This window comes from Falco cherrug, chromosome 3, assembly GCF_023634085.1.
Source record: "Falco cherrug isolate bFalChe1 chromosome 3, bFalChe1.pri, whole genome shotgun sequence".
NCBI classification, from domain to species: domain Eukaryota; kingdom Metazoa; phylum Chordata; class Aves; order Falconiformes; family Falconidae; genus Falco; species Falco cherrug.
The window spans coordinates 72,440,532-72,466,515 of NC_073699.1; the positions used below are offsets into that span (position 1 = coordinate 72,440,532).

Below are 25,984 nucleotides of genomic sequence, written 5' to 3' on the forward strand. Positions count from 1 at the left end.
TTTCAGGCTCTTCTTTCTTTAATATTTCAGTTTATCTGCGATCCAGTAGCCTTCTGGGGCCTCCCAGAAGTCAACACTTAGTGTATTTTAAATTGTTGGTTCTAGCAAGTTTCTACAGATTAAAATTCCACAATTTAACTACAAGGATTCTGCTTCCATTTAATGGCACTTCTGATAGAAGAACTTGGCCTTTAATCCTGTCTTCTTTAGCTATATGCTGGAGTTCTCAACTACTTCAAATGCAATCGTAATTACCTGTGCTATCACAAAACCTCTTTAAAACACTTGTCCTGGGGTCTTTGGAATGGTATTAATGGGAGGCAACCATTACCAGTTAACCAATCTGAGTTCATGAATGTCATCTCATGTTCTCATAACTTAAAGGGTATTGCATAGCTACAAAGTGCTTAGCACACACAACAAGCACTCCAGTCCCAGCAGCCAGGGGTTGGCCTCTGCCTTCAGCAGACCAACATACTAACATTTCCACATCTGACTTCTTTCCGTTCATTTGGCCCAACAACACTTGGCTCAACAGAGAATCCTGCAATGTGAATACTGAGGAAAAATAAAAAGCTTGTCCAATTCCCTCATTGCTCCTGATTTCTTCCTAGCTGTGCTGTTGGCTCTCTAATACCTTGGTGCGTTCACCATGTGGCTCTGTATTCTGCCATCTCTGTCTCCAAATAGCTTCTTTGTCTGCTCTGGGTTCTGTCCTGAAACTTCTTCCTTTGTAGTTATCCTTCTCAGTAATTCCCTCTTGCTCTTGCATCTCCAATTTTTGTGTTTTAGTCATTCACCTACTAGCAATGCAAATGGATTTCCGTAAGGTAGAATAAGGTGTACACCTACAGCATGTCCACTGGACTTGCAAAGCAGTCTACCCTCCTGTCTCTTAGGGCTAAAGTACTTCCCACGCACTGCTGTGTGTTTGCACATGGACAGTTATATGAGGTGAGCTAACCAGCATCTTCAGCCTGGGTTGTCTTACAATAGCTTGTAACTGTGTCATGAGATTGTAGCTCTTTAGAACAGAGAGTTAGTTTCATCTTGTGCTGCTGAAGTGCTCTCAGTTTATCTTGCTGGTGTCTACAATGGTAGCATATTAAGGCTTTGCACTGAGCAAAGCGGCAGAGGCATTTCACTGTTCAATTGCATGATTCCAGTTTGCGCTTCCGTTGTGTTCTGAAAATTCTTCACGATGACTGAAAAGCATTTTTACAATGTTGGTGTAAGGAAAGGTGAGTAATATAGCACATAAAATACTAGTGTTATTTGTGGCTTAGCAACTACCTGTATTTGGAACCTCACAAAGCACATTAATTGGTGGCCTTGTAAACCTCCTTCCATGTGGCTGGTTGTAAAGTAGGCGTGTGAGGTGAGGTGAGCTGTACATGCAGCTTCTGATATGTTAAGTAAACCAACCTTCTTAGCACTAATACACGCACACCAAGTATATAAGAATGCATGGTACTGGGACAGCATAAGAAAGCATTGGATTTACACTACTGAATTTAGTTTTGTATGTACATGAGATTCTGTGGGTTCAGCTTTTATACTGCTGATGTCAATTAGATAGGACAAAAGATTGGAAGTGGGTGAATTCAAGATCTATTAAAACCCCTTATGTCATATTCAATCTCTTTAGGGATTCCTAACTGCTGTGAGGCAAGAGACAACTCGCATGAATTTAGCAAAAGGGTGGGCACTCGACAGTGTTGTTTTACACAATGAAGTGACCAAGATGATGAAAGAAGATGTTGTTGGACCTCCTCCTGCTGACATTGGTGGGGCTTACATATATGGCCTTTTCCTTGAAGGGGCAGGTTGGGACCGCAGAAACAGTAAGCTGGTCGAGTCAGCACCAAAGGTAAGGATCAAGTGAACATGACTGACTGTGGCATAATATGGTGTGCTCAGAGAATACCAGAAAGTATTCTGAGTGCCTGCAGCAGTGGTTTCACAATAGGTTTCAAGGCGGTAAAACACTAGCAGGGCTGTGAAGAGGACAGAGTGTTTACCCACCAGAACCGAACAAAAAGACTTCTGTCAGCAAACAAATTTAGCATGCACAGCAGTAGAGCAGACCAGATGCTGGGCTTCTTGGCTTCAGGGGCCCTAGAAACACAGCTATGTTTGAATAAAATAGTGCGACCCATAGTCAGCCTTCTTTTGACTGATCAAGTGGGACCCTATACAACTTCCAGAGCCCAGGACTGGGTTTGATAGCAACTGCTGTGGAGGTCAGTGTTTGGATGACTAGAAATCCTTGGCATTTGTTTTTGAATAGGAGGAAGAGTATTAGTTCTGGGCTTATGCTCAGTTATCCGTAGATGCAGTTACATTTTGCTGATGTGACTAAGCAGATTTAAAATCTAGCTATGGAGCAGTGATTAGATGCTGTGGTCACTGTCCAGGGAAAGCTGCCATTGTCTGCATTGCTAAATTTTTTCCAAACTAGTGATGACTGGAATTGGAGTTAAGGTGATTCCCTCTGTAGGTAAAACATTTCTGTGCCTGGCTGAGAACAGTTTTCCAAACCAAATCTTGCTGGCTGTAGTTTCTGTTGCTTGGGTTGTCAAAAGACATGTTCAGCCATAGAGTTTACTCAAGTGCTCTGGAGTGTTCAGCAAGCCTCCATGTTGTGCTTGGGTTTAGGCCTTTTTTCCACCCCCCCCCGGCAATGAATACTTCATATTGCTGGAAGACCTGAGGGGATCTAGTCTGGATAAACATACAGGAGGCACCTTGGATCTTTGAAGCTCCACTGCCAGCAGTGCAGAGGTAACAAGAAGGTTTGCTAGTGCAAACTTTGTAGCTCCAGTCCTGCTATTCAAGGAACAAGAAGCGGGGAAAGAATGGGGAACCCTAGCCAAAGATGCAAAGAACGGGAAAGAAGACAATAGTCTGTCTCCCTCCTAGAGCCACCCTGTTGTTTTTCCATCTACTTCCAGCGTGTGTGGTTTTCCAGGTTTCTGCCGCTTCCTTCCAGGCTTGCTGATGTCTCTTGTCCCTGAGCTGCCACTGTGATAGTGAGCATAGGACTTGCGTTCTCACATGTACCTCTGCTGGTGCTTTTGCTGCAGGCCATCACTGAATCTAGTTCTAGAATTTGGAGTTCAGACACCCTATTCAAGTACTCTCATGCTGAGCCTCGTGTCTCTTTTAACATTCTCAGGTGCTGTTCACAAGTCTTCCTGTAGTCCATGTGTACGCTGTCAGCACAACAGCCCCACATGACCCAAAGAAGCAACAAGGAAGCGTGTACGCCTGCCCTGTCTACAAAAAGCCCCGGAGAACAGATCTGACATACATTTTCTCATTGTATCTGAAAACAGTGAAGAATCCTGATCATTGGACTTTACGGGGGGTTGCACTGCTCTGCAGTTCAAAATAAGGACAGATAGCTATTAAAAAAGGAGCACCTAGGAAGATTGATCTGCAGCCACTAGGACTTTTGTTATTGTCAGGTGGTGGCTACCTTCTCACAGGGGTGTGGGGATTAGCAAGTGATGTACAGAGATTTTGTTAATTGCACATAGATCAGTTTACTCTGTTCACAGCAAACATGCTAAATGTGTTTATCCTGGGAATATCAGAGAGAAAACAGTTGCAGGTGTAAAATTTGGCAACTGTTATAAGGAAAGTGAGAATATAATCAACTAGCTTGCTTATAACGGAATCACTAGGAAAAAAGTCCTTATGGTAGTGACAACTGCTCTAACATTTATGGTGGTTCTTTTGTAGCTGTTATTTTTTCTTCTTCATACAAGACTTTTTCATAATATAATGTTTTTTACATTCAACTTTGTAGTTAAAAACTTATAATCTATAGCATTATTAAAGCTGTAATGACTAGTGAATTAAACATATGGTAAAACTTTATGTTTATCTGCATACATTACCTTGCGCAGTTTCTTTGATTTTGCATTTGTAAACTTACAGGGTGGTTTTACAAATGGATGCTACCATTTCCTTGAATAGTCACTCATTTATGCGAATTATCATAGAAGCTGTACAAACAGGTGAATTTTGTGTTTGCACAAGTAGTGGCCTTTGCACATATTAACTGATTTCTAAACCTATATCCCGCTATAAAGATGTGCACACCCCCTATTATTAGCAAGAAAAAAGTGTTGAAAGTCTTCTCAGAGTGAGCGTATCTGAACACCAGTTTGGCTCTATTAGTATTTTCTCCATTGGTGCTAGTGCCCAAATCCTGCAAATTTAAACCTCTTAACTGCTTTTTAGTCTGTATTTTACATCAGTTTAGGTTAAAAAAAAAAAAAAAAAAAAAAGACACACAGGCCATTTCTGGGAGTAGACTCACCTGAAATGGTTGAAGTCATTTTTGTTTGTTAACACCATTGCTGCTTACCCTGTATTTGAAGGGTGATTGCTACTTCTCTTTTAATAGACAGACAGCTATTGGCAGAAAATGTGTTTGGCATTTTTCAGTAGCACAAATTCAAAGCAAAAGAAATTGCTGTTGGATGTTGTGAAAGAAGGACTTGCAGTGAGTGATTTGTTAATCCCTTTTTTTCTCCTTGTAAACACTTTCAATTTTTGTATAAACACTTCAATTTCTTTTCAGCTGGTGTCTAAGAACACGGTTCATTCTTTCCCGTAACCAGTTTTACTCTGCAGTTAGCAATTGCAGGGCTCTTTCCGTGAGGAAGTTTGATAATCACACTCCCACCCACAACTAAGCAGAAAGTGCCAGATTTCTTCTTGGAAAACAGAGCAGACAGGGACAGGGTCCTTTTCTCCCACTGAGCCGGGAGCAGCACTTGTTTCACACGCAGTGCTGGCGAGATTATCTTTCCAAGTGAAACCACCTGTTCAAAAGCTATACACCAGGCCTCCCTGCAGCACAGCTGTACAGCAACAGATTTCATTGAGAATTTTTTTTCTGAGAAGGGCAAAGGATTGGGCTCCAGGATCATTGCTCTGGGAAATTATGGAAAAGATAAGGGGGGCTTCAAGCAGCAAAAGGCTGTGCTGTTGTATAGAAATTGAGGTTGTAAACTGCAGTCTTCTCCCCATCCCCTACCTGTATGAGCAGATATGGAGTAAATTAACTTTGATTTCTCGGTACATGTAAAATTCAAGTCAGTAACATTGATAATAACTTAAAATGAAGAACGTACATAGGAATACTTTGCACACCTGAAGAACTCACTACTTGCTATGAAAAGAAATCATTCTCTGAACAATTGACGTTAGAAGTAAACATTAAAAAAATACATATTTGATGGAGGTTATATATGGTGCTACATGATAAGCTCCATGGAAACTGCATCACTTCCTTTTGTTGTCAAGTAAAATGAGAAAATTAAATTCTATATAAAGAAAATCTATAGGCAATTATGTTCTAGCACTTCATGTTCTGCTGCATAAAAATGCAAAGAAATAGCTTCTTTGAACTTTGACATTTTCATTTCAATAATGAAACCCTGTTTGTCACTTTAGGAAAATGTCGGATCTTGCAGAACATAATGCAGGTCATATTACAGAAGAACCAGACAAATCATGCAGTATTTCACTGAAGATAGCTACAGTTTTATATGGAACTGGAAGATGAATATACAATCACCTGGTTCCAGGAAAGACTTCCTACAACTAGTAAGGAACCAACAAATCAAAACCTTCAGTCTATCCTATAAGCATAACCTTTCTTTCTTTTTGCATCTAATTACAGTGGAGATGTACAATTTACTGTTGAAAGAAATGTCTTCCTCTCCCTGTCTCTCTCTCTTGCCCTGTCCTGCCCTTGCAGTGGAGTTGCTGCTTCCAACCTGACAACCTTAATTTGATTTGAAATGTCACTGACAGAGTATAGCATTGACCTTCCCCAACCAGTGTTCCCTAGTTGCTATTGCTAAAGCTGTTTCGCTTCAAATGTGATGTACACCAGACTAAATGAAAGAACTGGCAAGCAGAATATTTGAAGTCAAACTAATTATATTTAAATTATTAACAATTAGCTGGGAGTCCTCAAACAATGTATATAGATAACCAATATCTGAGATATTAAATACAATCATACAGCTTTTAGCAATGTTGTACAGGTTTCACACAGATAGTAATGACTAACGTTGCTTTAGGTAAGTGCTTTGAAGGCAACTCCGTTTAAAAATGAAGACAGCAATACAGTCCTGCACCCCATGTCAGCGTGGCGGTCATGTTTACAAACATATCTGATGTCAGGGCGCTGGCTCCCAAGTGTTGCAAATAAACAGCATTCCATACTCTAGAGGGTGTCTGTCTCATAATCCCTGAGGCTGTGGCTGGTTGATAACGATGATAATAGGATACAAAGAATTGGGTTATGGATTGGCCCTGTACTTCAGCGACTTTGTAGAATATATTTTAATCGCAGTGATCATCAGAGCAAGCACGGAGAATGGAAAACAAAACGATTCCTTTGTCTGGTCAGTTATGTTCACGAGCCCTATAAGTAACAATTCTTTAAAAGATCTCAAGGAAATTTCAGTCACAGTATTCTAATTCTTTCCTTTATTTATCCAGAACCCATGCATTAATCTTATTCCTCTTTTACTGCTTCATACCTTTCTCACAATCTCATCATTCCAAAACATGAATACGATACCTCATTCTTTTTTTCTCCTGCTATTCCATATTTAATGTGTCTTCTGGGTTTTTATTTTTACTCCATAAGTGCAGCAAATGCATTGCTTATGTGCATCAAACCTTCCTCTTCCATCTCTCTGGAAATAATCTTTAGTCATTTCAGGGGCTTCTCTTTTCCACTAAGAAGAAACACGGTTACTCAAAAACCTATCATTCCTACCACATTCTGTCACACCCTGCATAAAGCAGGAGTTTCCTCCTCCTGCTGTTTCAGCGAGGGCCCTTAAATGATAAGATTTGTATAGCTAAATGGACACTTTCCACAGTTCTTCCTTTCGCTAATACGAAGTAATAGCTTTGTTACTGTTTTCTGATTACAGGAGTCAGTATAAGATAACAGAAATAATTTTTATACTATTGTACATAAAAGTAAAGAGAGTGATCAGGCTGTAAAGTGACTGCTACATCACTGAAAATTCAGATTTCCATCTCCCTTCGGCATGCAAGTTCCATTTGGGTTAACAATGGCTATCGGCATACTGCAAGACGGGGGAGCGGGGGAGCCACTTCATTCACTTTACATGGCTTGGCTTTTGTCAGGAAGACAACACTACAGACACCCACGTAAGTGACAGAACAACACCAACACGTGTTTTGTGGTATAACACAAATTCACACATTTTTCTAAAGCTGAGTTATCTCTTGTTCAGTAATGATAGAATGGTGTGTTTGCTAATGGATTCTTTACACCGATTGCTTTAAGTCCAGCAAAGGGACATCGTCACCTCCTCCTCCTTCTTTTCCTTCCTGCTTAAGAACAACTTCTGGGATTGTCACTCCTTTTTCAGTTGACTGGGAAGCACTTTTTGTTGCACTATTCTTATCTTTCTTTACCTTAGTGATCACTTCTGTATAAGAAATTTCTTCAGTGAAGGGCTCTGCTGCTGCGAGCTCTGAGGCGATGTGCACACCGGCTTCCTGGATCCCCTCCTGACCTTCAGCTCCTGTTCGTTCTTTATTTTTTTTATGGATCTTGAATGTCTCCACCGTTGGGGCAGCTTGTGAAATGGTTTTCTTGATCCTTATCCCAGATTGTTTCAGTCTCTCTCCTGACTGCCTGATCCTCTCTCTCCTCTCAGGGGTCACTATTCTAGTTCGAAGCCTGTTTACCTTCTTGCCAAAATTTTGTCTCGTCTTTTGGATATTTTCCCTTGAAAATGCCTTTTTGATATCATCTATGCGCCTCATGCCTGATTTCTTGAACTGGGTTGCTTTGCTTTCTTCGATGTAATATTCTTCATCAGAAGACAGATCATCAGGTGGGAAGAAATCATCCTCTAAAGTTTCACCTGCTGTCTTCTCTTTGATAACAGAGAGAGATGAAGGACACTCGGTTTCCTCCTGTGAATGAAAGCACAGAGTCATCTTCCAGCCAAGTGTATTTTAAAATGATGGTGACTCGAGGTTGGCTTGTAGTTAATTAATGCTAACTGAAATACAACATTGTAACAAAGTACATTGCATGTGTGTGCCATCGTGTGTGCTCTATACAGAACATAAACGGCAGAAGAAACCTTTGGCAAGTTCTGTAAAGACATTATGCCTGATTAAAGACTTCTTTTCAGCGTGGTTCTGCCTGAAACTAATGAATGCCATGGTCCTATGCATACTGGCCTCTAACGGTTTTCAGAGCAGATTTGTCTAGTTCTTTGATTTGTTGAGTTGGGTTTTGTTTGTTTGTTTGTTTTGGTTTAGGTTTTTTTGAGCTTATCTGCTTCTCTGAGTGGATCTAGATCCGTTATTAGTCAGCATTAAAAGTAGACATCCTGTACACAAAAGAGACTTTTGTGCTTGTGTCAGCTGTACACTCTCCAAATGAGTGCCTCAATGATACCAGTAGCTCCAGTCCATTACTGTCACCAAGACTATTGCACATTTTTGACTAACTGGAACTTAGCAACATTTCTGTTGCTGCTCAGAAGGGAATGAACCGCAACATATTAATTTACACATGCTGGCTCCACAAGGGGACAAAGTCAGCAAAGGCATAAGATGTTACTCAGTAAACCCAGTTCCATGCAATTCACTGAGGTGAACTTCACTTGTTCCATCTGGAAATATATGAATGACCCTGAGCAAGCACCTCTATCTCCTGTGGTGAGTTTGGTGGCCTGTATAAGCATGCAGTATTACATGTTTATATGATACATATGATATGTATTAGCAGCATCCTTGGAAATGGTGACTAGCCTAGATAACTTTAGCACTAGGAGCTTATGCAGCCTTTCCAAAGAAAGGCTGCTAGAACCTCAAAGACACAGATTTCCATAGTAAACAAATATGTCACCAAGAATCACCTAGTGGTTAAGGACATGCAAAAAAAAAGGAATAAAGCTTGTGGTAATGGAAAGATTTATCTGAACAGGTTGAATTTCCTAAGGGGGTTGATCTTCTGATCTGAAGACTGCTGTCTGCATGAATATTACAAATTTGTGGCTCAGTGTCAGCGAGTCACTTCTATCTAGAAGTACCAGTGTATGCAGAGTAGAAAACTTGCAACTTGTAGGAGGTGTATGAGATGGACAATGCCAGCCCCTGCTTCCCTACTAGACGTGCACGTGCACATGCTCTTCTCCCAGGAGGAGCAGCCCTTTGGGGTTCAGACAGCTATATAAAACTTCTCCAAGCTGTTTCCCATTAGTACTAACTACTTCAGCTGATTTTTGAGGCATGACTGTGTCAGCTCTACCCTTAGTATTACTATCTTAATACAGACAATAGGAGAGATATTAGAAGCAGTGAACCCATGAAGAATGCTTTGGTCACGCTTACTGAATATTTTGCTGTGAACTGATTTCAAGCCAGAAAGATGCCTGTCATTTTTCACAGTGACTCATTAGTAGCAAGTCATGTTTAATGTTATTTTACAGAGTGCTAGCAATACGTAAAATAAAATACATTAAGCTATTTGGCAGATAAAGTCCACTTAAGAGACTGTCATCATGCCTTGGCTTCATTAAAAACCCTGTAGTAAAATAGTTGTTAATGCTTAGAAAAAATAGGGACAAATTGTGTTGCACTGAGTACAGAAGAATGTTATTCAACTCATCTGTCAAAATCAGCAGGAACAAAACTACAATGCTTTGCTAATAATCATCTTCATTAACATGTGCAAATTAACATTAATTATATAAAGACTTCTATATATAAACATAATCCCTTCTTTTCTGAAAATGAACTAAAACACAGCTGGATAATAATTTCTCAAAGTTTGTAAATTACAGCCCACTCCTTCAGCTGAAATGATAATGAAAATGTTTCCAGAATGACTATTCTGAAATTTCAGTACATATAGAAATGAATACAATATAGTGAATAGAGTATGTTGTTCACATGAAGATTACTTTTTAAAGAGAGAGAAGGCAGAGAGACTATTTACTCTGCAATATTTAAGCTATATTCCTCTCTAAGAACATTTTTTTCTGTTTTTTTTTTTTTGTCAAATGTTTGCCAGATTTTTACTGTAGGTAGCTTTATAGTCTATTAGCTAAAGGAGAGAGTGCTTTAACTTTCACACATGTGTTAGAATTAAGACTTGTGAATGCAAGATGGCCTTGTAGACGAGACACAGAAACTAGAACTGCAGCTCCTGAGGAACATTTTTCATTCTGCTACAGACTGAGAATGATCTTTGCCAAATCTTGGATTTTCTCCTTTTCCTTAGTTTCTGCACACATCTTGCAAAGTCAAATGTAGCAAAGCTAAAAATTAGTGTGAGTTTCTATCTCCCCTCAAGAATTCTTGATAGAAGATGTTACCAAAGTGGAAAGTGTTAGTGAAACTGGCTAGCATGTTAAGGAGGTTTCATAATAAAAATGCAGTGAATTAGGCTCAGTAGGAGAGCTTTCTCATCTGCTTCCTTTCTCTCTTCTGCCTCTCCCCATTTCTTCTTATCACAGGATATCAGTGGAGTAGAAAGAAGAGAGGAGCTTGTCCTTCCTAAAGCAGGAATGATAAGTTTTAGCATCAGGTGGGAAATAGATGGAGTCAAAGCATATAGCTACCAGCTCATTTACAGACTCACTAAAAGCAAAGACCAGCTACTGGTCTCAGTTGCACAGGACAAAGCCCTGAACTGGGTGACAGCTTCCTTGGCTTGAAAGCAGGTGGGACTGGAAATAGCAGGACTGGGCAGCCTGGTGTTAGGGGAGAGTGAGAAGGAGCTGAGCAATTCAAGATGCTACTTGCAAGTTTTAGTTAAAAATCTACTTAGGCATTTCTCTAGGAAGAACTTGTATCTGCCACCGCCACTTCATGGGAGGTAAGGGAGGATCTTTAAGCTAAATTTGTAAGTGCTCAAATAAAATGAGGACAGGAGATTATCTCACAGCAGAAGATGACACCAGTAATGCATTTTTAACCTGATTTCTTGAGGAAAGAGGAGTGCAGTCATGTGGTCTATTGGTTAATACAAAGGACATGTACTCTCCTTGCCTGGCCTACTGGCAAAACCCCAGATATTCATGTGCCAGAACCAGAAGCAAAGAAGCAAATCAGTGGAAGCTGGTCATTCCGCTTCCCTTTCATCACTCCTCTATAGATAGAGCACCTGGAGAGGGTGCGTACTACAGAGGGTGCTCACACTGGTCCAGGTATGCTTGGTGGCTATTATCTCCTGACAAGTCCACCACACAACACAATGGAAATAGACCTGAACCTTTCAAAACAAAAGTGGTTTTCTCCTTCTTCAAGAAAAAAGTCAGGAAATCAGCCGTGTAAGTGGTTGATTTGGAAGTTGTCTCGGTTTTGTACAAAAAGCGTGGCATATATGCTCAAATTATGCATCTCCCACCTTCTCATCCTTACACAGCCCCTCCACTAACATATAAATATTTGGGCATTTTCCACCAATTTGAGAATGGAGCTGAGCTCAGGCATGAAGGAATAAGCTCTCCGCTGAGGAGCCAGCTGTGTTGTGAGTCATTCCACCTGCCCTCCCAGCTGACTGGGGAGTCTGTCCTGAGCAAACACGCCATGGCTCAGGTACCTTGCTTGTAGATCTGGACCCGGCGTTTTTGGTGGGTGGCAGGGGTGCTGGGAAGAGGGGGTTTGTATTGTGAATGGGTGTAGGAGGGGAGAAGGGAGGAAGAATTACATGGAGTGGTTTTGGAACTGGAAATATTTTGGAAAAATGCATGTGTGTGGCAGGAAACGAGGTCTGGAAGGAGAAAGGCTTCAGGTTCTGTGGTAGCAGAGGAGGAACCGAAGGCATTGGTTGAATGATAAGGGAAAACCCTGGAGACCTTTATAGTTCAGCCAGGCAGGGAAAGAAATACAGAGGCCACAAATCTGTGAAGTTAGTTAGATTCACTGCCTAAGAAACAACTTTAACAAACAAAACTTAAAGGTAACAGAACAATTGTACAATTCAGGAGTGGCTGGTGATGCCCCTGGCACAGCAAATTTGCTAAGAAAACATTTTAAACCTGAACTTCACCTTTTCCTAGGTTTTCAGCATTTAACTTCTCAAATATGCCTAGCCAAAGAAGTCTGAGTTTTTAAGGGCCTGGCTGAATACAAAATAAATGTGACTAAACCTCAGCTTTGGTGAAGAAGGCCAGCACGGCATTGATTTGGATGGATGGCTCCAGGGGCAATGAATATGGAAACCCAGATATTTCTAAGACTGGGTTCCTGAGAAAATCTGACTCCATCATTGCCATTTTCCTGCTCTGCTCCCATTTTAATTTAATTCACAATTAGAAAATTTCCGAAGCGACATAGTCTGTGTCCTTCACATACTCCTTTCGCTCTGTAAAATTTTCAATGGCCGCCAAAATTCTGGCCGCTCTGCACCCATGTGTGAGAGCACTGGCCAGTTTGCAGGCAATGCCAGTGTCTCCTAATCTCAGGGAAGGGATTACAGCAGTAGCATTTTTCTCCCATAGAAAATAACAAGGCATTTATGAAGAAGGCTAACACACCTGCTCCTTAAACGACACAAAGCGCAAGGTTCTGGCTCTTTTTAACCTCACAGACACCTTAAAAAGAGTAGGTAAATAATCTTAAATGAGGCAATGCCCCTAATCAGCCTTATGAAACTTGAGGTGGTGACACTCAGGCAATTGAAAACTGTGGGGGAGGAAAGAGACTGTCTCAAAATGTGCCTACTTGATAACCCTGCCTGCACAGTCAGGCTCTTCTCACCTCTGGTAGGGAAAGGAGGGAAATGGCAGAGCAAATTATTTAGTAATGTCTCAGCTATTTTGCTGCAGGGGTGTCCTGCCAAAGATCAGGTTGGTTCTAATAGCAACATTTGCTCTTACTGCTGAACTAAGGAGCAAAAAAGCCAAGGGGGCTGCTGGAAGAGGAATGTCATGCCTTCAGCAAGGCCAGCGAGGCTGGACAAAGGAAAAAGTGTTATTAAAAAAGGCCCCTCACAAACTTGTTAGCTAAATCTCCACTCCTTATCTTTGTAAGCACAGATGGGATTAATAACTAATAGCAATAGCAGTATTATTTTCATTAAGCAAAGGTGTATTGCTAGTTTAGAGTCCAGTGGATTCTCTAAATGAAGCAGTGATGTAGTGTCATTATACAACAATACTTAGGCTTTAAGTACATTAACACTTATGAATGATTTCAGTAATAATTTTATTATAATGACATTTAAAAATAAAAAATAATGGGATATGAGGGCATTCTAATGGATGTGGCCAGTGCAAGAGCTCTACCCCTGTGTCCTTTCATGGTTTTGGTACATGTATTCTGGGTTTGTATTTCAAAGCCCAGACTGGGCTTCTAGAGTTGGCAAGGAGAAAAAAAGGTAATACATTGTCTTATGTGTAAATAGATGCTAGAAATGCTATAAACCAGTTCTGCATTCTCTTTTCAAATAGCTCCAAAGTGTAACTCTGACAAGCTTTAGTAAAGACAATGTTATCTGCTCTCAACTATTATCTAATTTCAGTTAAAAATTTAGCTGAACAAAATTTTTTAAGAGACAGAAAACAGTAGCAGAGAAAATTAGATTATTTATATAAAATTATGTATATATAAAAGGTATATAAAAATATATATTGTGTGCATAAATATGTAAAATGAAGACTCAGAATGCTCCAAAAGAAACTGCTTACAGCATAAGTAGGGAGGAGAGACAGATGAAACTCCATAACTTGGAGTCATTGTGTTGCGCAGGGAAAAGGCCACAGCAAGTGATCTTTGAGCCTTGGGATGTGTGGCAGGGAAGGTGCAGGTGATGATTAACATATGCACAGATGGGACTGGTGATCACCTGACCATTCTGAAGCAGAGCACGAAGCCGCAAAATGGTCGAAAGCTACCCAGCACACGGTGCTGCTGCCGTGTCTATGACAACTGGTGATGCAAATAACTGGCAGCATATGGGCAGGAAACTGCATCGCCACAATGTTTAAAAAAAATCCTAGAAATTTGCATGTTAAATGAATGATTTGCTATTCAAACTGACAGCTGAGGTAAATCACTAAAACATCTCCTTGAAATTGCTCTCTAAATCAATATGAAACCACTGATGAATAACCAATTACAAATCATTCAGTACTTTTACTCATATTCTAACAGTTAAGAGTGAAGCTTTATAAATCTCAAGCGATCCCTTCATTTTTTTTCTACAAATATGCCATTTCAAAATATCTGCCATCAGGCCAAAAAGCTGCTCAAATGAGAGAGAAATAAGATTATTTTAAAAGGGTACCTAAGGGATTTTATCGAGTAAAGTTGATAGAAAGTAAACACTTAAGTACATAAGACTTTATAGCCAAGTTCTGTTGCTTGTATTTAGAATTATTTTTACATAATGAAAAAGCAGCCTGGCCAGAACAGCCAACCCCCCTCATTTCTCTTTTGTGAAGCCTAATACACATACCTTTTCTGTAAATTCTGACAGAAATTAATTAATTTAACCAGGAGCATACACTGACCATAAAGAAACCTAGCTCATTCTCTCATTATCTGACTGCAGCAAGCTACAGACAACGAGCAAACAGTACCCAGTTACACCACATCACTTGGAGAAGCCTTTGGATCCAGGCCACCACAAGCTACATAAAAAGGACTGCTGTAGCTCCAGGGGAAAATTAAATCTTCACACTTACTTTGCTTTGCTATTGTTTTATGGAACTAGCCTGTGGAATAGCTCTGCAGGTCAGTCCACAGATCTGCAATCGAGACGGTGAAATTTCTCACTTCTAATTTATCTGTAGATACCAGCCCTTTGTCAGTGGAGGAAAATGAGCAATCACAAGATGTGATAAGACAAAAATATATGTTTGGTAATGTTTTGATTCATTCATTTGCCACAAGGTGACTGCTCTTGCAAGCTAGCTGGAACAGGGAAGTGTTCTCAAGAACAAGTGAAACCCAGCCAGCCATCAGGAGCTGCTGAACTCATCTGCCCAAGCAACCACATCTCCATATGAAGTTGCTTCTGGATGCCTTTTCAACTAGATGGAGAGAACAGGTACTTATAAAGTACAAACTGTATTCAGAAGTAGATATCTACAACAAGTCAGGTGAATCAGGCTCCATGCATTTCTCTCTGCTCGGTTGAAGGGAATCTGCAGGCCACGTGTACAAACGTCTGTGTTACTGATGTCTAACGCTTGGCAAGATGAATCCCATTCCAAACTCTGAACTTGCTGTTACTGACTTCACGTATTTCCCACATCTGTCCCTGCGCTGTTTTGATCAACTTTATTCTTGTACTAAAACAATAATTGCAAGACTCAGCTGTCTTCAGTAGTGCTGAGAATATAAATCCCAACTGCATGTCCCCAGCCAAGTCCATTGCTGAATGTGGGCCTCAGGCATGGAAGGGTATGGCTGAAGATAGGTGCGTGCCCACGGCAGCCAGCCCCAGCTCCTGCTGACACACCGCTCCAGGCAGCCCCTAGAGCCGTGGGGGAGGGGCACGGCACCCGAGGCTCATGGTGTAGCTACTCTCTTCTGCCGGCCTGCAGGCCAGCCACCAGCAAAGCCCTGAGCAGCGGCAGCCAGTGTGAAGGTAAATTCCACCACTCCATGTTAGTAAGTGGAGAAAAATCAACGGCAGCCCTGAGAAGCTGTACCTTGTGGTACACAGCCTGTACCCTGTGGGGATCGTCACAAAGGAACAGCTCTGGGGATTCCAGTTACACCGGATCAAACGGAGTAGAGTCAAGTTTATAATCTGCTACAAACACAGTCCTGAGAAATACGCAGCCTGTTTCATTGTAGGAAGACCAAAATGGCCCAACAAGCTACTTTTTTTTTTTTTTTTTTTTTTTTATTTTCCCTTTCCCCTCTTCCCTGTGAATGTGTCACTAGAAATACAGATTTTCTTCAGTGGGTTGAAAGGTGTTGATTTTTTTCCTAGAAGTCACAGGCAATTTGTGACCTTCTTGGCTGCCCCCAGTAACGCAGCGCCGGCTGTGCCACCCTGCCATAGCCGGCCGCACAGCACGGGGTCGCCCGGCGCCTTCACCTAAACTTGACACTGCAAACAAAGGGCTCTTGCTACGCTCTCTGATACAGGCCTTGAGTTTCTTTCTTTTATTCTCTGTAATCTCAGCGAAGGCAATTACCTGTCCCAGCTGTAAAAATATTTGTAAAGTTTGTGCCACAAGACTCTCACAAAAGGCCTGTGTTGTTGGGCTGCTGGGGCCCATGGCTCTGCTGTCACAGGTAGTCAACCTACGCCATCTTTTTTTTTTCATTCAGTCTTTGGGCTCCACTTTAATAGCAATTGAAGTTTTCTTATCTCCCCGTGGGTTCTAGCAGAAGGCTTTGACCAGACCCTTATGTCTCCAGGACTAAGAATGCCTAGTTTCTGACCTAAGAAGACTTGTGGACAGTTCACACCCATTTCATATTTTTGCTGATTTTCTTTACTGGACTCCTCATCCATGCCCCAATGTGCATATAAACGACAGCCACAAGCTCTCTTAGACTCTTTGTCTCACTGAATTGAACCAAGCTAGGAAGACCTCCTCGTCTCCCCTCATTTACCAGGGCTTCCCATTCTTCTGATGGGCCTGGTAGCTGTTTTCCAAACCTGTTCAGTTTTAACACAACTTACTGCAACAGGGGTGATCAGAGCTGTATGTAGTAGTCCAGACAGACTCTGAAGTGTTTTGGGCAAGGGCACATTGATAGTGGGGAATTTTACCAGTGAGCTTCACTGTAAATGTTGCAACTAACGTATCCCTGACATTGCCAAGCTGTGCTACTAGTAGAATGCTGCATTGTATAGTTTAGCTGCTAAGTAGGTAATAACCGGTCCAAAACCAAGACATGAGCCAAGAGTGCTGAAACAAGGCCAGAAGAAGAGACGGTCATGAAAAAGATAAGAAGGATAAGAAAAGGAAGATGATGAAGCAGAGGAAGAAAGGATGAAGGTGTCCCAAAGAACCACCAGAGGATCCCTGACCCATTAGGCCACACATGCGTAGTAAGAGTGTAGGTATGATAAGTAGTTCTTGGAACTGTAATGATAATTAGTTCTTGGAACTAATAGTTTCTCAGAAATGTCATTAAAATGTATAGATTGGCCATATAAAGATAAACAGTGAATAAAGTTGGTATGCATGTTGGGCGGAACTTACCCTCTGTGCATCCGGTGCCAAAAATAAAGAGTGCCTGCCTTCTAAAACGCCAGACAATATTAGAGAGCTTTGTCTCTGATTTTTCAGTATCACTGGGTGTCTCTATAATTTCTGGAAATATCTTGCCTGAAGCCTTTCATACCCACATTTTTAAGAGCCACAACATCAAATAGGCTCTCAGCCATCTTGTCAGCAATCAATACACCATTTTCTGTCCTTTCCAAACCACAGGGCCTCAGAAAACAAACTACCAACAAGGGCTTCTGCTAAAAGTACAGGAATTTACAGTATGTACACTTAGCATTATTACACCTCTAAAGATAATTTGCTTTCTTGTCAATATTTCTTTCTCTGGGCTGACAGCTCCTCATTTTGAGCATATTTTATTAGCATCCACACCTTTTCTGTGCCAGGATCTTTAATAAAGGTATTACACAGTTGACAAAGACGGTCTTAGAAGCAAGCACTTTTATAAACTCATTCAGAAATCTCACTTCCCATTTCAACACAATCCACTGTCATCTGTTGTTTTTCCAGATTACCTGTTATGAGGTAAAATATCAGGTACATATATATGAGAAAGGATAAGACCTCTCATGTTTCCGCAAAACAGAAAAAAATATCAAATATGAATTACCTAGCACAATCTGCTCTTGGTGAGCTATGTAACTCCATGGTACTAATAATTCTGTTCTGCAGAACCCCTTCTGAGCCTGCCATTATTATGCCCAAACGGTGTCAGATGAATGGCAATAGCTCAGACGATTTCCTTTGTCTTTTTCTAAACAGCAGTGTTACATTTGCTGCCTCATGCCATGCTTACTATCACAGTTTTTTCTCAGAATAGCTGCAATTAAAACTCCATGCTGATGGATGGTGGGTTGGTGGCCCTGGTCTTTCAGTGTCCTCATCTCCTAAGGTTGTGACACCATGACTTTAACTCCCACTTTGGATGGAAATGCTTCCACTTCGTATTTACAGGTTATTGTCCCCATCTCAATCTCACCATTTTTACTGTCCAAGTCGTTATGCTGCAGAAGGACAGTGGCTAGGAAAACCACTTATATTTTAAATTATTTATGCATAATATGAGCAGCATACACAAGGCTACTTCTGCTAGTCTCTCCCCATATGTGCGGTGGAGCAATTGCAGGGCAAACAAATTGGTTGTAACATCACTGTGTATGCCAGCCAAGCCATAACCTTACTTGGTTTCTTACATGTCCTCTGTGACTGTCCACTAATTTTAAACGTCAGACAGCTGTGAGTGAAACAAATGCATGCATCCCTTCATAGGAAGTTGTTACACATTTATGATGCTGTCCTGGTTTTGGCTGGGATAGAGCTAATTTTCTTCCTAGTAGTTGGTACAGCGCTGTGTTTTGGATTTAGTATGAGAACAACGTTGATAACGCACCGATGTTTTAGTTGCTGCTAAGTAGTGTTTACCTTTAGTCAAGGACTTTTCAGTTTCCCGTGCTCTGCCAGTGAGGAGGTGTACAAGAAGCCAGAAGAGAACAGAGCCAGGACAGGTGACCCCAGCTGGAAAAAGGGATGTTCCATACCACAGACCATCATACTCAGTAGATAAACTGGGGGGGCAGTGGGCTGGGGGCAACTGATCACTGCTTGGGGACTGGCTGGGCATCCGTCCGTGGGTGGTGTGCAATTGTATTGTGCATCACTTGGATTTTTTTCCTTTTTGGATTTTATTCCTCTCTCTCCCTCTCTTCATTACAATTATTATTGTTATTGTTGTTATTTTATTTTTACTTTATTTCAACTATTAAACTGTTCTTATCTCAACCCACAGGTTTTACCCTTTTCCAGTTCTCCTCCACAACCCACTGGTGAGTGGGGGGACTAAGTAAGTGGCTGCATGGTACTTAGCTGGGGTTAAACTATGACAGGTGCTTCGTAAAGTAATAGAAATATTAATATAATATTAGTATATTATATATATAGTAATAGAAATAGTAATAGAAAAGAGCCCAGTAACTGTAACATGGACTTTCTGGTGCCTGTGTGCTCCCATTCTGCAAAACATGTAGAAACGTAAAAGAAACAAGTTATTTCAGGATTAAAAAAAAAAAAGAAGAAAAAGAAAAATCCCCTTTAATTTCTGAGTAGTTTAGTCAGAATGAGTTACATTGCTAGATACTGTTTGGTTGCAGGGAAACGGTAGCTCTCACAGCTGGTTATTCAGACTAACCTGCACAGAAGTGAACCGCGACCTGTACGACCTGTAATGTCCTTTGCTTTCCCCACTAAAGCCTCAGAGCACATAGTGCTCCAGGGTCAAAGACCTCACTAGAAAGTCTGAGGTAACCTCGCGTTTTTAATCATGCAATCAGCCTGGGGAGGAGGGATGCTTGCTACCAAATTTCTCCTCAACTGCATGGTCTTTAAAAAACGAATGCTCTCAATTTCCCTAATCATTATGCTCAAGGATGATCACTTTGTCTCTTTTTAATGCAAGGATATTGCCAACTCTTTTCATCATTGCTGACATCTCCTCCAGCCAAGGATCCTTTCAACCTGCCTGCTCCTTCTATCAATGATAAGATCAAGGCTATCCACTTGAAAGAAAATCTTTAGGATTTAATTGGTGTTTCCCTTTTCCTCCTATGTCGATATTCTGGCAAAAGTTAAAAGTAAAACCCATGTGTGCCTACCCACATAGGCATTCAACATCGGCCATACACAGGTCATTGGCTCCATCACAATGTCCCAAATGCTTCATCAGAAAAAAATCTCAGTACAGATGAGCTGTCACTCACAACAACCAAGTAAACAACTTGGTTATACCCATTTGTAAAATATAGTGGAGGGAGTATGCTGATTCTGTAGCTATTAACAGACTCCCACTCACTGTAGCCAAGCTTCAGTCATTCAGGTCTAGGCATTCCAGCAGTATGCCTACAGTGATGTAAATCAGCAGTGTAAAAATCACTGCACTTGTGTGAAGAGACTCACAAATGTACCTGTTCCTTAAAGCTTCAGTGCAATCTTGACTATTTTGTGTGTTCCAGATTTTATGGAGCAATGCAGTTACCCTCCCCAAGAAAAGTGTTAAATGTCAGATCCTAGAGGGATCAGCATATCTGCTCCTCCTCCATGCAAGAGGGAAAATGTTCTTCAATCTACCTTACAAAAGGGATGGAAATCAGAGAGGGAGTCATTCACGTTTGCACTGGCAGTTCTCAACTACTGCAGGAAGGGGAAGCTAGAAAGAGAGCAACCAAAAATGGTATTGCCCTTGCTGAAAAGTACCACCTAAGACTTAAACCTGCAGAATGGGGTGCAGGTCATTCTTGTCCAGCAAAACCAGCAGAGGTTGCAGAAACTCCTGCTGAAGGTGAGTCTTAGAGAAAGTACACATCATGAGAGCCACCTTTTGTGTGATATATCTGAAAATATCAGCACCTGTTTTTTATAGCTGTGTATAAATCCATTTTCACCATATTTTACTACATTTTAAAATAAGCAACAACTCATGTCTTGCTAGGAGAAAAATTTACTTTATGTAGTGAATACTGTTTTAAGAACAATTATTTTCAAAGCATTGATCCTGCTGCAATCATTATGGTAAAGGCCCATCAATGAAATGGCATTAGGCCATTAACCAGGGAAGTCAGAGATATTTATTACCTTTAGCTGGGAAATGATTTGCAGGGAAAAAGTGAAAGTGCCTGTTTTCTGTTCCGTAACGATGGTACAGCTTGCAATAATTTTAATAGGTCAAATTGTGTCTGCTTTCTCCTGAGCATCCATAGTAAGTCATTCTGTCAGAAAATCTGGGAGGCAAAAATTGGTACTATTGCATGTGGTACTAACATTACACTAAAGAGGTAATGTTTCCTACCTTCAGCTTTTACTCTCTTTTTTTTTTTTTTAAAGCTATTTTTTTTCCCAGGAGTAGAAAACGAAGTAGTTAAGAAAGCTAGATTGTGCAGAAGAATTTGTCAGCTGTATAAGGTTGTGAATATATGCAGTGAAACACACAGCTCCATTCATTGCAAGTAATGTTATTTATGTACAAACAGATGTAAGACCAGGGGATAAGGGGCTGGGTGACGGTAGTGCGTTGTGTTACTCATGAGGGCTGATATTTTCAATGTCTAATGGTGAATATGACTCATTTGAAAGAAGCTTTGGGAACTCCCTAGTATGAAGGAGCAACTATGCTTCTGGCAAATGATTAAGCACTCTTACTTTCTATTCACTTGGGGAGCTGGGAAGTTTCAGCAAATGCAGGAGCAGGCCAATAAACAAATGGGTTTCACAGCACTTGCTAACACTGACAGACCCCATGAACTGCCTGCAGTGTCTATTCATATGGATGCAAGTGAGACCACACCGTTTCATGAAACTTCTTTCCAAACACAATTATTACTTACATATATACACACACACATATATATATATATATAAGAACAATGAGCATCCTGCAATGAGGTCAATGAAAGAAAATGTATTCTTGCTTGCCCAATACGACTGGAAGAACAGTGATGGGTTAAACCATTTCCAAAGTAGAGCATGCAAAGGACTATGTGCTGTCATGAAGGCTTTGTGGGTCTGAGTTTTAGTTTGTGCATATACTGCTATAGACTGAGACAATGAAAAAACCCCCGATTTATCAGCACTACGAAAGCCTAGGCAATGCTGCAAGTTAAACAAACCATATGTTTTGAAATTAGCATTAGAAGAAAGTCTGTGTTCCAGGGAGCCTGAAAAAACTTTTGTTATTTGAACTTCTACCTAATATGGTGAAAAAAATAACAGGGATGAATCTCAGGCATGGTTTGTATGACAAGACTTGCAGGGCCTGCCTCATATTACCTTTTGGAAAGGCAACAAATAGTCCTTGCTGATCTGCAGTTAATCTTACATGACTGGCTCAGAAACCTACCAGCACTAATAATAGACTGTGTGTGCTGCCGTCAGGAGGTTCATGCTGAAAAGCACTGAGGAGCACAACTCAATGTTAAAGAAAGCATAAAATACCTCTAATGTTGGACAGACTGTGTCCTTTGGTTCATTAACCAATGCCTACCAGCAGCCACCAAGGAGGTGACACAAGGACAGTGCTACAAGAAATTAGGTTTGAGGTTACCTGATAGATTACAACCCGGAATTTGTTTTTTCTCAGCATCTCCTCTTGTTTCGCTTCCACCTTCCTCACGCTGGCGCTCTGCCTCTCCACTCGTGCCCGCACCTCCTTCACGGTGGAGCTGACTTTGCGGGTTTTCTCCAGCAACTTGTTCACTGTGTAGCCTGTATTGCCATGAGCCTGGGCGAGCTTTAAAATGTCAATCTGTATAGTCTTGATGGTGTTTTCCATTTCCCTGTGCCTCTCCTCTATCCTTTTCTGGCTTGCCTGCACACTGTCCACAATGTTGGCCACTTTGTCCAGGACTGTCACAATCGTGTAAGCTGCATCTTGCTCTTCTTCCTCCTCAGCGACACCGGAGAGACGATTTTGGTGGGTTTTGTCAGCCTCCAAGGTGATTTCACGGCGATCCATTTTGCCTGCCTTCGGCCAGGTTGGTGGGAGGCGAAGTTTCAGTGATCCTGCCAGAACGATTCTGGCGCTGCTGCAGGGACCGAGGGCGACAGCTGGCTCCGGCGATGCTCAAAGTAGGGTGTGAAACACCACTCCTGGAGCTTAGTCAAATACTTCTGACTATAAAATATCCACACATGTTTGTTTGGATACTTTCAGCAACATGAAACCCCTAAAATTAGGAAGCAATATCTGGAAAGGAACATACGTTTAAAGGGTCACGCTTCTGTACTGATGAAGTTATTAGTGTTAATCCAAGAAAGTTAAGTAACTTACTAATTAGGCAGGAAAGCAAACTTGCATATTTTTAATGATCTACTTTCATTTTTGTGTTACTGGAGTGCTTTCCTCCAAGGGAATTCAAAGAGCGGTCAGGAAAATTAACACGGTTGTTTTTTCCAGCAAAACAACTTCAGATCTTCAGCTTGCTGCATTTACCACATGGGCTAACAAATAAACACACTAAACCAGAGGCAATATAGTGAAAACGTTGTATTGTGACATGCTTTTCCAGTTCAAAATGTTGAAAGCATTTTTTTTTATTGAACAAATTATTAAATCCTACATGCAAAATTCTGAAATTCTAAACTACATGTTAAAACAGCTGAACACATCCTATTCACACTTTATCTTGGGATCTTTCAAACGACAACTAACAGTCTATTAATATAACTATGACCAGCAGACTAATTTGGATGGACTTCTTTAGCTCTTGAAAATACTCTATACAAGAGCACTAGTAATTCATTCACTTTTATTTTTTTTTATTTTAATCACAAACACTATACAATCCATATTGTAGGTGTTAAAACATGTATTTTCTTTAAAAAAGTTTAAGAAGTATTAAAACAGATTTAACAGTGATAAAGTAGGCTTTATTCCAATCATTTTTTGTGTTCAATTATTCAACACCAATTTTTACAATACCTAAATCTACTAAGACCTACTTCTTTTGGACCTGTGCCATCTGCTCTACCAGGTAACTTCCCAAATTATGAAATTTATAATTTTCCTTTTTAAAAATAAATTGTTGGAATTATTTATGAAGATGGCAGTGCTTAGACCCAGCCCACAAGTTTTATAAATATGTTACAACTACACACAGCACACAGCTTCACAGTTCATGCGATAGGCAGTGTCTAAAAAATCAGTTACTAACTTCCAAAAACATTTAAATATCTACGGTATTTAAACACAGTGTTTTCTAGTTTCTCATAAGAAAAGTAAGCTGTAAACATTTTTACCTTTAGTTCATGCCTTGTTTGCTAGGTAATGTGGATTTTTTGTTGTATTTTTGTTTGTTTATGGTTTTTTTTTTAAATCTACAACCATTGGTGGAATAAATCTGTGTTCCCAAAAATATTACATTCCATGGATAAAGCACAAGTCTATTATATAACCATGTGATACAGATACAGAAAATGAACTACTGTATTCAAAAACAAAAAGTAAAGGTACTAAAACAGTTCAGAGCTGTTAGAGCTGATGCTTTCAGAATACAGACCAACATTGTTACACTAAAAATGTTCAAAAATAAGGCCTCTGAAATAAATATTTCCATTCTTTAAAAAAAGATATAATAAAAATGTACATCACATGGTCAATGTAGGTATAAAAATCACTAAGTTAAACCATTCTGGATGATGTATCTGAAGTAAAATGGCCTAGGTTTTGCTTCTGCCGACGTCCTCTATTGTTTTTGGGGCATTTTCTGTTTAAAAAAGAGAAAGAAAAAGGGCTAATTTTATATATGCCACATAAAATTAAGCCTAGCAATAACACATTGACTTAACTTTCTGTACTTAACAATAGCAAGGAGTCTATAAGCTGTGCTGACTAGGGGGAGATTCTGCTGTCTGGTACTGGACTGTCATCTGGGGATGTCCATGGGAGCCCAGATCTCTCAGAAGGGAGTTCTGCTTGAACTTGAGACCAAAACCAGCAAGGTGCTATATCCTTCGGCCTTGATCCAGCAAAACACATACCATGGTGAATAATTGCATTGACTTGACTTTATACATATTTCATACTTAAAATCCTATGGATTACCATCCACTGGATCAGTCAGCTTTTTGAAGTGCTGGACCTGCAGGTGCCATGCTCCTTGTGGCAGCCCCTGAGACAGAGCCCACCCAGGACTCTCTGTGGGGTAACTCAGGTGATCCCTTTCTTGGGGATATGGACACAGAACTAAGAAAGGATTCACAAAAGCCAGAAATTCTGAATGGGACAGAATTTAGCCCATCAGACAGCAGGCAATCCACGATGGAGCAGTCCTGCTGGGATGTGGCGAGACAGACCGTCCCTGAGAGACTGTGAGCTGGGGAACAGTCACAGGGAGGCTGAAAGAGGAGGGCTGCTGAGCCACGGCCTTCCACACCACTCCTTTGGCCAGCAGATTGTTGATTAAAAAAGGAATGACATCAATTGCATGAGCCAGGTAAGCTTTTATATGTGCAGGAGGCATTAAATATGTGTATTTGTACCTGCTATGTTGAACCTTACAAGGGAGATAGGAAGGAGGTCTGTATTGTTTGCTCATAGGGGCATCACTCTACATCGCTGAGTTTGGGAAGCCATGCACTAACGCAGCAGCAGAAAATTTTGTGTAACTGGAGCTGAAAAAGTCAAGGACCAGTGGAGGAGGAAAAGGTGAAGTGTGGCTTGGATGCCCAAATGTAGGACTTAAATGTTTCATGTACCTATAATGTAATTAAGTCATCCTTATTCTATCCCAGACCCCTCAGTCCTCACTGGGTTCAAGTCCTTGATGAGCAAACTGAAACCATTGCCATCAAAAACAATCCATGGCTCTCATCTCAGTTTTCATACAGGGTGAGACTCTGACACAACTCAGAAACTTGAACTGTGTGCTCATGCATCTTTACAATTCATAAAACAGGTTCCCATGGAGAGTGCCTAATAATAGGGCTGGTTGCACATTGATTTTCATAAAACATCTATGGTGGGAGGGATACTTCTTTCTCTGTGTAACACCACTTGCAGTGGTGCTGAAGAGAATAGCGTCTTGTCAACCTCTCTGGTTTCACTGGGTAAGAGGGGGGAATCATAGCTTCCATAGGTTATCAGCAACGCTTGAATACCTCTAGTGAAGGTCTAACACAGTAGCTGACCTTCGGGATATATTCCAAGGCTGACCTGTTCTGCTGGGTATTTGGTCTGGGGATTCAGAGTGGTTATG

The 25,984-nt window shown here is 40.8% G+C and overlaps 3 protein-coding genes across 4 annotated transcripts in view; 1 reads left to right on the top strand and 2 right to left on the bottom strand.

Annotated features, from left to right (window-relative positions):
- Window positions 1-4,134, top strand: part of LOC102057332 (dynein axonemal heavy chain 5-like) — a 176,276-nt gene extending 172,142 nt beyond the window's left edge. The window contains exons 72-73 of the mRNA XM_055705661.1: window positions 1,649-1,870; window positions 3,179-4,134. Coding sequence (XP_055561636.1) covers window positions 1,649-1,870; window positions 3,179-3,397 — 441 coding nt within the window. The 3' untranslated portion in view covers window positions 3,398-4,134. The remainder of the gene's footprint in view (window positions 1-1,648; window positions 1,871-3,178) is intronic.
- Window positions 4,135-5,944: 1,810 nt separating this feature from the next.
- CAVIN4 (caveolae associated protein 4) lies at window positions 5,945-23,182 on the bottom strand. The gene is made up of 2 exons (XM_005431968.3): window positions 22,333-23,182; window positions 5,945-7,995 (listed from the first exon to the last, which is right to left on the bottom strand). Exons 1-2 carry the CDS (start codon window positions 22,741-22,743, stop codon window positions 7,339-7,341), a joined length of 1,068 nt encoding a protein of 355 aa, XP_005432025.1. The 5' UTR covers window positions 22,744-23,182; the 3' UTR covers window positions 5,945-7,338.
- Window positions 23,183-23,259: 77 nt separating this feature from the next.
- TMEFF1 (transmembrane protein with EGF like and two follistatin like domains 1) overlaps window positions 23,260-25,984 on the bottom strand; it is a 130,645-nt gene continuing 127,920 nt past the window's right edge. For both annotated transcript variants that reach the window (XM_055706314.1, XM_055706313.1), the window contains one exon: window positions 23,260-24,493. In XM_055706314.1, the coding sequence (XP_055562289.1) occupies window positions 24,409-24,493 (85 nt within the window). In that variant the 3' untranslated portion in view covers window positions 23,260-24,408. The remainder of the gene's footprint in view (window positions 24,494-25,984) is intronic.